The 10169-nt window shown below is 61.5% G+C and overlaps 2 protein-coding genes across 2 annotated transcripts in view; one reads left to right on the forward strand and one right to left on the reverse strand.

The window, feature by feature from the left end:
• The first annotated feature begins 3818 nt into the window (after window positions 1-3818).
• On the forward strand, window positions 3819-4479 carry UBALD2 (UBA like domain containing 2). The gene has a single exon (XM_029927808.1). The coding sequence runs from the start codon at window positions 4073-4075 to the stop codon at window positions 4388-4390; it is 318 nt and encodes a 105-aa protein (XP_029783668.1). The 5' UTR covers window positions 3819-4072; the 3' UTR covers window positions 4391-4479.
• Window positions 4480-7407: 2928 nt separating this feature from the next.
• QRICH2 (glutamine rich 2) overlaps window positions 7408-10169 on the reverse strand; it is a 31858-nt gene continuing 29096 nt past the window's right edge. Inside the window, exons 19-21 of the mRNA XM_029927087.1 lie at window positions 10055-10142; window positions 9226-9378; window positions 7408-7630 (exon numbers count right to left, since the gene is read on the reverse strand). Of these exons, the coding sequence (XP_029782947.1) occupies window positions 7440-7630; window positions 9226-9378; window positions 10055-10142 (432 nt within the window). The 3' untranslated portion in view covers window positions 7408-7439. The remainder of the gene's footprint in view (window positions 7631-9225; window positions 9379-10054; window positions 10143-10169) is intronic.

Below are 10169 nucleotides of genomic sequence, written 5' to 3' on the forward strand. Positions count from 1 at the left end.
TGTCAGCCGCCGGCGGTGACAGCCATGTTGCCGGGGAGCGCCGCGCCGCGATGTAAACAAAGAGCCAAAATGTCTTCCAGGAAAGAGCGGCTCCCGGGGCCGGCTGGCTCACCCAACTTCGTGGGCCGGCCTCCGGGCGACTGTACCTCGACCCCGGGCCTGGGCCGGGCGCTCTCCCCGGGGCCGGGGGCGGCGTGGCCGGGAGTGGGGAGGGGGCTCGGATGGTAGCGGGTCGTCTGAGGGAACTGGGAGCCCGAGTGAAGGGCCCTGAGGGGGCTGGGAGCTGGGGTGTCTGTTTACGGAGAACTACCCCCCCACCCCCACCCCTGCCCTGCAGGGAACAGGAAAGGGATAAATCCACCCAGGCTCGGGTAGAGCCTAGCTCTACCCGGAGAGGTATGTTCACTCTTTCCTGTTGTTGGAAAAGGGACTTGCCCTGAGCGTGGAGGACAGACGGATTTAGACAAGATAAGGACGAGAATTTGCATTTAACCTCAGTATGTAAAGACACATAAAAGTACAGGAAGCAGAAGCGGCTGGGGTCTGGGTTTGCTTGCTTTCCCAAGCCGGCCCCCCAGGCCTGAGGCTCTGCCCTGTAGGCCTGTGGGGGTGTCCCGCTTTCCCCGGGGGGCACAGGCGGGAGCTTTCACTTTAGAGGCGTGAATGCCTTCCCCTCCCCACCCCTAGTTACCTATTAGCCCTGCTGGGGCAGAGGGACTGGCCTCCGCCATTGGGACTGTAAAACATTAGTCCCCAGGAGATCTGTGGTGGCTTTTGGAGTACATTTTTGGCATTTTAACGCTTGGTATCTTTGCCCGCGGCCCCCTTCTCAGCAGCTCCCTTTCCTGGAGGAGCTGCCTGTGGTTCTGTGCTGTCTCTTACCCTTGGTGCCCTGTTGTCATCTCCTTGCAAAGTACAGGGTTCTCTCTTGACCTTTTAACCAGCTTCTCGCTTGGAAGGACTTAACGCTGCATATACATCAAAAGGAACATGCAATGGGGGGGGGGGGCTGTGTCGCCCTCGGGCTGTGGCAGCTAAGGCCAGCTTCCTCCTAAACCTCAAGGGTCGTCTCCTGGAGACCTTCCCTGGCCCGTGACCATGGGAAAGCTCTGGCTCCCACCTTGCACTAGAGCCTGGGAGCACCCTGCCTTCCATCTCTCAGAAGAGCCTTGGGGTTTGCTCCACCAACCGGAGCCATTCTAGAAAGCCCAGGGGCTTCCAGAACAAGCATTTTGTGGTGCAGTGAACAGGGAGAGCTGGGACCAGTGGCCCTTTTAGGGCCTGTCGTTCCTTCTCTGCAAATCCCAAGGGATTATAATCTCTCGCTCATGCTCTGTTTTATTTTTGAGAGACAGAGACACAGAGCATGAGCAGGGGAGGGGCTGAGAGAGGGGGAGACACAGAATCCGAAACAGGCTCCAGGCTCTGAGCTGTCAGCACAGAGCCCAGCATGGGGCTTGAACTCACAAACCAGGAGATCATGACCTGAGCCAAGTCCGGACGCTTAGCCAACTAAGCCATCTAGGTGCCCGCCCACCCCCCTTTTTTTAAGTAATCTCCGTAACCCATGTGAGCCTGAAACTCCCAACCCTGAGATCTTGTGTCTCTGCTCTCCCTACCTAGCCGGCTGGGCGCCCAGGGCTTATAATCTCTTAAATCCCTCAGGCAGGCGGCGGGTTTTGTAACAGACCTTATAATCTGGTGTACCCATCAGTCCACAGTGTATTGAGCACTTAATCAGCGCAGTGGAGGCCATTCCTGATTCCTGCCCTCAAGGAGTGTTTTTTTGTTTTTTTTTTGAGAGAGAATCAAAGGAAAAACATTAAAAACAGGAGACCAGTAATGGCATAATACCAGAAGTGACCCTGGGCAGAGGTAGCTGAGAAATGATTGTCCCGTGGATTACACTCACACTCTGTAGGCGTCTTCCCAGACCGGGTGGAGGCAGGGGGGCGCTCTGGGAAGAGTAAGGGGCCCTGCATTGGGAGCGGGGTGCAATGGACACTGGGTGTGCCTGAGGCCTGCAAAACTTCGTCCACAGTGGTTAGAAGCCAGGAGCTGGAGGGGCTCTGTGAGCGTGTGGTCCAAACCCCTTCTTTTACCAAAGCAGAGAGCCCCCCGGGAAGGCGAAGGAACTTGGGGGGGCTCACACAGCCAGGGGGCCACAGGATGTGCCTGCTCCCCTCCTGCCAGGTCCCCTGCAGCGGGACGGTTTGTTGAGACAGGCTTTACCGGCTTGGTCCACTGGGGAAGTCACGATGCTGTGATGCAACTGGCCTCTCCCCCCCACCCCCCATTCATTGTTTCCTGCTGCCGAGAAGTCAGCCCTGGGGTGGGGGGCGGGGCTGGAGGGGGGAGGAGGGAAGCGGTCTGGGTGGGGCCGGGCCTGCTGGGAGCCCCGCATTGGCCCCTGAGGAAGACAATGATTGGGGCTCCCTAGCTGCGGGTGGGGAGCTGGCCTGCTTAACGGGACCACTTCTCCCTCCCCATTTCTGCCTGGGATTTAAAGGCAGAGCTGGGAAGCCGCCCCCTGCGACTTGAAGAACCCTAGAATCTTGCTCCTCCAGCCCTGTGCCTGGGGGAGGGGCTGATGTTGCTAAAATTAGGAGAAATTCAAAGAAGTATTGGCCTGGCTTCCCCGGAAAGGGAGAAGCTGCTGGTGAGGTCAGAATAGACTTTGTGTAAGGCCTTGCTTGCTGTCTGCCGCCCGGGGCCCCTGTGGGGCACCTCTGGTGGCACCCCCAGCCCCACCGTGCTGCAGTCCTCGTGGTAGGCCTGGACAGTGCCAGTGTCAGCCCACCACCCTCCCCCAGCCCTTGGCCCTCCCTGGCGGGGGTCCCTGAGCAGAAAAGGTGGCCGATACTGGAAGGTTTGGGTGGGGAGTTCCCTCCCACGGTGGTGGCAGAAGACAGTAGGTATTGGGGTGTTTGTAGAAGTGCTCCCCAGAAGGCGGGCTGAGGGACCCAATAGGCCGACACTTCTGCCGACACTTCTGCCGGCATCTGGATGACACATCACAGGAGAGATGCTAGGGATGCAGGGAACTCAGGTCCCTCCCTGCCTGGTTTTTGTCCTCTGGAAGCTGAGGCGTGAAGCTGTACTTGACTCTCAGTGCAGCGGAGTCAGGGCTGGGTAGAGATTAAGAGCTGGGTCCTGAAGATCTGGGGCCCCCACCCCCCAAGAATTCGAGCCTGGGAGTTCCATCTTAGTTTGGAGTCTGCGGTGGGTGTGCTTTGGTCCATTGTCTTGAGCTCTGGGCCTCAGTTTCCTCATCTGTGCCCTGGCGTTGTGAGAAGTGGGGTAAGGAAGGCAAAGTGTGCAGGGGCTGGGGGCTGGTGCTGTGGATGCGGAAGGAGCCCAGGGGCTCAGAAAGTGTGGCCTCTCTGGGCATCGGAGGGAGACCCTGGGTCTGGCCGCCTTCCTTGGACCAAGAGCCTCAGCACATCTGAGGTGGATTATTGAGGGAGCCAGCTGGTTTTCTCACCCAGGGTGAGGCGCTCAGCAACGGTGGTGTCCCGGGCTGCTCTCTTGTCCTCACTTGAATCTGACACCCTAGCTTCTGGTTGGAATTAACCCTTTCCTCCTGACACTCCTCTGGGTGTCGCTGCCTGGCATCATGAAGCTGTCCTTGATTTTGATAAAAATTGTTGGGGTGTGTCCTTGTTTGGTGTTTCTTTCTTTCTTTTTTTTTTTAATGTTTATTTTTGAGAGAGAGAGAGAAAAGGAGAGGGTCAGAGAGAGAGGGAGACACAGAATCCTAAGCAGGCTCCAGGCTCTGAGCCGTCAGCACAGAGCTGGAAGCGGGGCTCGAACTCATGAACCACAGGATCATGACCTGAGCTGAAGCCAGACACTTAACCGACTGAGCCCCCCAGGGGCCCCTTGTTTGGTGTTTCTATTGGTTCAGGGTGAGAAGGGTGCCTTGTCCCGTCAGAGCCACTTGTGGACTGGAAAGCGGGAATAACGGAGGGGCCGACCTGGGGGAGCCCCACTGGAAGGCTCTGGGTCGGAGTCGGGGGCAGGCGGGCAGTGGACCCATAACCCTCCCAACGCCTGTGTTCTCTCCCAGCAGATGTGCACCCCCAGCAACACCCCCGCCACACCGCCCAACTTCCCCGACGCACTGGCCATGTTCTCCAAGCTTCGCGCCTCGGACGGCTTGCAGAGCGGCAACGGCCCCATGACGGCCGTGGCCTGCTCCCCCCCTGCAAACTTCAGCCCCTTCTGGGCCTCGTCCCCCCCTGGCCACCAGGCCGCCTGGATCCCGTCCTCCTCGCCCACGGCCCACAGCTTCCACCACCTGCACCGCCCGCAGCCCACGTGGCCCCCCGGAGCACAGCAGGGGGGCTCCCAGCAGAAGGCCATGGCCGCCCTGGATGGCCAGAGATGAGACTGAAGGCCGACACTGCCAGGCGCTGGGCTGGAGCTGGGGGGAGGGGGCAGCCCAGGGTCACGGAGACACAGGAGGGCCAGGGTGGGGGGAGCTGGGGCGGGTGGGGGTTTCCTGAAGATCGCACTGGAAGATTTTATAAAAGAATTTTTGTGGGTGTTGGGGGGGGAGATAGTAAATTTCCTGAGCCACTTGGGTCCTTCAGGAATTTCTCTTCAGGCAAGTTTTTTTTCCTCTTTTTAATATATAACTATAATATATATGAATATATAAATGTAACTAATGTATGTGAGAGTGGGGCTGGCTGGCTGAGGTGTCGGGGCAGCAGGGAAGGGCCAGGGTGTCCTCCCCTTGGGCCAGCACCCCTTCCTCCACCCCTAGTGCCGGGCCAGGGTCTTGGGGGCCAGGGGCCGTGACCTTGGCCCTCATGAGGTGCCTGCAAGCTGCCTCCCCTCAAAGGTCACGCCTTCTAGAATCAGAAGAGGACCCCCATGGATCTACTCCAGCAGCCTCCAGGGCGCACTCTCCCCACCCGGGCTTCCTGGCTCGCTCCTCAGTGGCCCTGCAGCTCCTGGGGTCCCCCCTTCTCCAGCTGGATGTGCGGGGCTTGTGCGGAACTAAGGAGCCCACTCGGGTCAAAAGCCCAGGCGCGACGCCGCTGGGGCCCTGATTCCCCACGGCCACCCTGCCTCTCTGGCTGTGCCTCCTGTCCGAGTGGGTGACCGAGTGGAGCGCTTGCCTTTGGATTTAGCTCCCAAATCAATCATCTCACCAGGGTGAAGTTTTAATTTAAAAACTTAAAAAGAGACTTTTCTAACTTTCCTGGTTTGCGGTGCCGTTATTATTTGCCTTGGTAGGAAAAGTGCTCTCCTGGGGGATGGGGGGCGGTGGTGCTCCCGCTGGGATTGGAGGGGGTGGGCTTCCTTGCTGGGGGACTGGGTTGGATATTCTGAGGAGGGGTGTCCGGACCCGGGGATCTAGAGGACAGGCTGGGTCCCCTTGAGGTCTGAAGGGGAGAGGGGAGACTGGGCCGGACTTGGTTCCCATGACCTTCACCTTGACCCTTGGTGGTGGGTCCACCACAGGCTGATGCTGTCTTTCTCTTGTCTGGGGGAGGGGGGCGCCCCTCCACCTGGTGGCCCATGGCAGCCCCACCCTCTGACCCCCCAAGCATCTTCCATCTGGGTCCATCCCTACTGTCCTCGGCCTTCGGGGGAGCCTGTCCCCGAGTGCATGTTGTGGCCATCCCCCAGAGGTCAGCCAAGGCTTCAAGGATCCACGGAGACAGGGTGCTCCCCACAGCCTCCAGGCAGCAGAGTGGAGGTGGAGGTGGCGATTCCTGGCCCAGTGGGGCCCTTTCTCCACGGATGCTGCAGTGCGACTGTCTGGGCAGGAGCCTTGTGTTGGCTGGAGGAGTGGGGGGCTGGCCCGAGGGTTGGGATTCCTCCGTGAGCCTCATGCTGGGTGGGGGGGGAGTGAAGCTACCTTGAGCCCCTTGTCCCCCAAGAGCTTGTTTTCTCCCTCCTGGACAGCTGGAGCTCAGGGTGGGCCCCCACTGTAGCCCCAGCGCTGGAGGTCTGAATGTTCACACCCAAAATGGGAGTGACACCTGGTGTCACTGAGTGTCCTGCATGGTAAGCCAGCCTGCCCTGCTCCTGGGTCTTCCCGCACCTTCTCAAAGGCCTGCTGGGAACCCGGTAACAGCTCCCCCTCAGCCCCTCTGCTTGTGATGGTTTAGACGCCAGGTCGGTCCTTTCGGTTTTGTTTCCTGGTTGGAAACCCCGGGGGCTCCTCCCGGCCTCCCCCCACTAGCCTGCCCACCTGTGCTTTCCCTGCAAGGGGAAGTCCCCGCAGGGCATGTGGGTGGCTGCGTTGGGACCACAGCCCAGGGGAGGGTGGGCGCCCGGCCCAGGTGCGGGGAGGAGGGTGGGCCTGGGAATGTCCTCCACTCCCTGTCCTTTCAGGGGCGTGGGGGGGCCTGGGCGTGGTGGGCGGGCTCCCCCCCCCCGCCCCGCGCTGCTCCCCGCCAAGCTGGGGAGTTTGGATTCTAGGCCAGGGACATGGAGCCAGTGACCTTCAGACATTTCTCAGGGTGCGAAATGGGAGCTGGAGTAGGAGCAGAGAGAGGGGGCACCGGGTGTGAGAGGTGCCGACGGGGACCCCAGGGCTCCGGCTGCTCCCCAACTCTGGGCTAGCCGTCCAGCCAGAGCATCGGGTCGGTCTGGGAAGATGAGAGCATCTCGGTGGATGGGGAAAGTAGGGGGAAGCCCCCTCCTGCGGGAGCCAACCCCACCCTCAGGGGCCCACATGGAACTGGGGAGAAACCCTTTTCTGGGCAGTTTCCTGCCACACTTTCCTTTACGGTGTGATTTGTCACTCGATCCCCTCACACCTTGAAGCAGGCCTCTGGTGTCAGACATCCCTTCCCGGGTCGGGGAGCTGGGGGCTGGAGGGGGGTGGGGGAGCAGCTTGTAGGACCTCAGAGGTCTCAGTGTGAGGGCGGCCCCCTGCGGCGGGGGCGGGGCTCCTCCGGTCGCCGTGCGGTCGCCGTGGTGCTGAGCTCAGCCCTGCCCTCGCCCCTCTGTCCTCGAACCTGCACGAAGGACTCAGGATAGCAGTGAGCGGACTCTTGCTTGTTTGGGGCTTGTGGAGGCGAGCGACCTGGCAAATGGCCGTCACAAGGCCCGCCCTGACACACTTGTGCTCCGTCTCCCTGGGGAGGGGGGAGGGGAGCGGGGAACCGGCCAAGGCCAGCCAGGTGCCCTCCCCACCCCTCGTCTAAGCCCCTCTTGTGTCTGCAGTAGCCACTTAAGGGTACAGGACGGCCAACAGGAGCCTTTCCAGGCGGCTGGTGGCACCGCCCCCCCCCCCCCCCCGGGGTCCTGCCGAGCCATCCATCCGCAGGGGAGCCGCGGCGGGGGGCGGGGCTGCCAGTCTCACCGCTGCTTCAGGGTACAGCTTGTGCACGGACACTGGGAGCCCCAACCTCTCCAGAAAGCCCCGGCGGGCCACCCCAGGCTGCTTCCTAAACATTTATTGGTCACTTTGCTCATTGAGGGATGGCGGACCTCGGCCCCCGGGTGGGCTCCTCGAGCCCCTCCCCCGGAGGCATATCCGGGTTCACGTTCAGATCGGCCGGCGGGTTTGCCACCTCGCTGGGGCTGGGCGGATGGGCCACATTTGACTGGGAGAGGTGCCCCTCCAAGGAGACGGGTCTGTCTTTCCGCTGACGGGAAGGAGCTGGGCGACATGGGGGGCTCCGTCTCACTGCGCGCACCCTGGCCCGACGCAGCCCTCCCCCCGCTTGCCCAGGGCCCAGGGGCGTCAGGGGCAGCCCCACTAGCCAGGCAACGGGGGGCATGACGCCAGAGAGGGGCCCGTGGGGTTGGGGTGCGCAGGGAGAGCTCCTTTATAATCTCCCTGAGTTAAAAATAATCAGGCTCTCGGTCAGTGGCCAAGAGCCTGCCTCGTAAGTAATGTTTCCTCTATTAATACTATTAATACGGGTACTATTTAGGCAATATTGACACAAATAGGGGCAGGAGTCTCTCCTCAGACTGCCCTCCCGGCCTCCCCTCCTGCTCCTGTAGCATTTGAGGTGCCCTCGGAGTGCAGAGTGGACAGCAACATGCCCAGGGGGAGGAGGTGGGGTGCCCCCAAGAACACCGTTCGGGAAGCCTGGTCACAGACCTGCACTCTGCATCCACCACGGAGTCCCCTCCCCCAGCCTGCTGCCCTTTGTTACCAGCGCAGGTTCCGGGAGGCTGACAACTTAGGTCTGAATTCCTAAGAGTTTAGTTCTGCTCCTAGCTGTGTGACCTTGGGCAAGTACCTTAACCTCTCTGTGCCTCAGTTCTCTCAGCTGTAAGTGAGGCCAACGCTGGTCCCTACCTCTTACTGTTGCTATGAGGAGTAGAACTGGTTGCTACCTGTAAAGCTCCTCACGGTGCCCCACTGGTGAGGAGCCCCCCATAAAGGCGAGAGGCCATGACCATGACTTCCTCCAGGTACTCACGGGGCGGGGGGGTGGGGCAGGCAGAGCCCTTGAACCTCCCGCAGGCATCTGCAAAGAGTCCTGGGAAATCAACTTTCTCTAGGAAGAAGGTCAGCACCTTTCATTTAGATCCCCTTTCGGGTGTGGGGCGGGGTGGGGGGGGCGAACTCTAAGGGCACCTGGCCAGCAGCACCCCTTTGTGGACAGATGGGGAAACAGGTCTGGATAATGGGGAGTCACTTGAAAGTGAGCCAGCCTAGTGGTTCCAGACCAGTGTCCCTCTCTGGCCCCATGTGGCTGGACCCTGGGGGTCCCTGAGCCCCCCAGACTTTCAGGCGGGATTTAGCCACTCAGGGGAGAATAGGGACCCTAGGGACCTTTCAGGCCTGCGAGTGAGGAAAAGCTCCTCCCCAGACAGGGTCAGAAGGAGGGGTTCTCGGTGGGGGGGCCATGTTATGCACCCCCCCACCCCCGTGCCCACCAGCTGCTGCTCAGAGCTGAGCACTAGCTCCAGGAGAGTGAGCACACATGAGCGCGGGGGTGGGGGGGGTGAGGATGGGGGGCTTGGGGCGTGGCTGGAGCCTGGAGCCAGACCCTTGGGGTACAGCCCTGTTCGTTTCCCCTTCGGTGAGATGGCCAGTGACAGCATCTACCCCCCGGACCTGGCACACGTATCAAGAACTCAGTAAAGATGGATTTTCTCTCTCCTCCCTGCCATGCCCTCCCTCAGCTCACAGGCTTCCTCTCCCCAGGGCATTAGGGGCGGAGGCCAGGCATGGGCCCGAAGGGGGGTCGGCAGGGCAAGGAGAGGGCCCAGGGGAGGAGGGCAGAGGGAAGCTACCTGAGTTGCTGCCCGCCAGCACGTGAGTACTCTGAGACCTGGAGAGGCGCTGGCTGCTGTCACTGACAGACGGCTGCCGGGGCAGGTGCACGTGCCGCTGGGGATGCTTGGACTTGTGCTTGGTCAGTCCTAAGGCTGGCGCTAGGGCTGGCGCTGGTGGGGACAGCGGACGGGAGGGTCAGTTCTGACACATCGAGGGAGAGCTCTGCGGAGGCCCCGTGGGGATGCGGAGGGGACCGCAGGGCAGCTGGTCACGGCTGGCCCCGGCTGGGGTCCTTCTAAGCACACCGTTCATTCCCGTGGCCGGCCACCCTCCCAGATACCCTCTGAGGGCCCACACGCATCAGCCCCGTCCCGGGCGCTGGGCGAGTCCTGACCGGGGCTCCCAGCTGAGGAGGGGAGGCGGCAAGCCAGGTGCAAATGTAGCCCTGAGACCAGGAGCGGGGGTGCCCTGCAGGCCTGGCTAACAGGAGATGGGCATGGGGGGACGGAAGAGTCACCGAGTGGTGGGCGGGCTCCGGAGGAGCATTTTGGGGTAGGAACTTGGCACCGGTGGGGCTGGTACAGAGGCCGAGGCAGGTGAGCAGCGGTGGCAGAGAGGAGAGGGAGCCTGGCATAAATATGTGGCCATGATACCCAGTGCGTCACTGGGGCGGGACAGCTGCCCCCCCAGCAGCAACACTGACCTGGACCTTTCAGAGCCCTGAACGTTGGGATTCGGGGAGGCTGCAGAGGAAGGCCGGCAGCTGGGTCCAGTGGCCCCACGGCAGACCCCTGGGGACTCTCGAACAAGGAGGCGGAGGCAGCTCTGGGCCACCTGGACACTCACTGTCTTTGGTCAGGATGCCCGGCAGCCTTGTATCAACCCGTCCCTTGTAAACATGTCCATCCAGGCCCAAGATATCCACCTCCTCGTGCTGTGGGGCGGCGGGGGGGGGGGGGGG

This window comes from Suricata suricatta, chromosome 17, assembly GCF_006229205.1.
Source record: "Suricata suricatta isolate VVHF042 chromosome 17, meerkat_22Aug2017_6uvM2_HiC, whole genome shotgun sequence".
Classification (NCBI taxonomy): Eukaryota; Metazoa; Chordata; class Mammalia; order Carnivora; family Herpestidae; genus Suricata; species Suricata suricatta.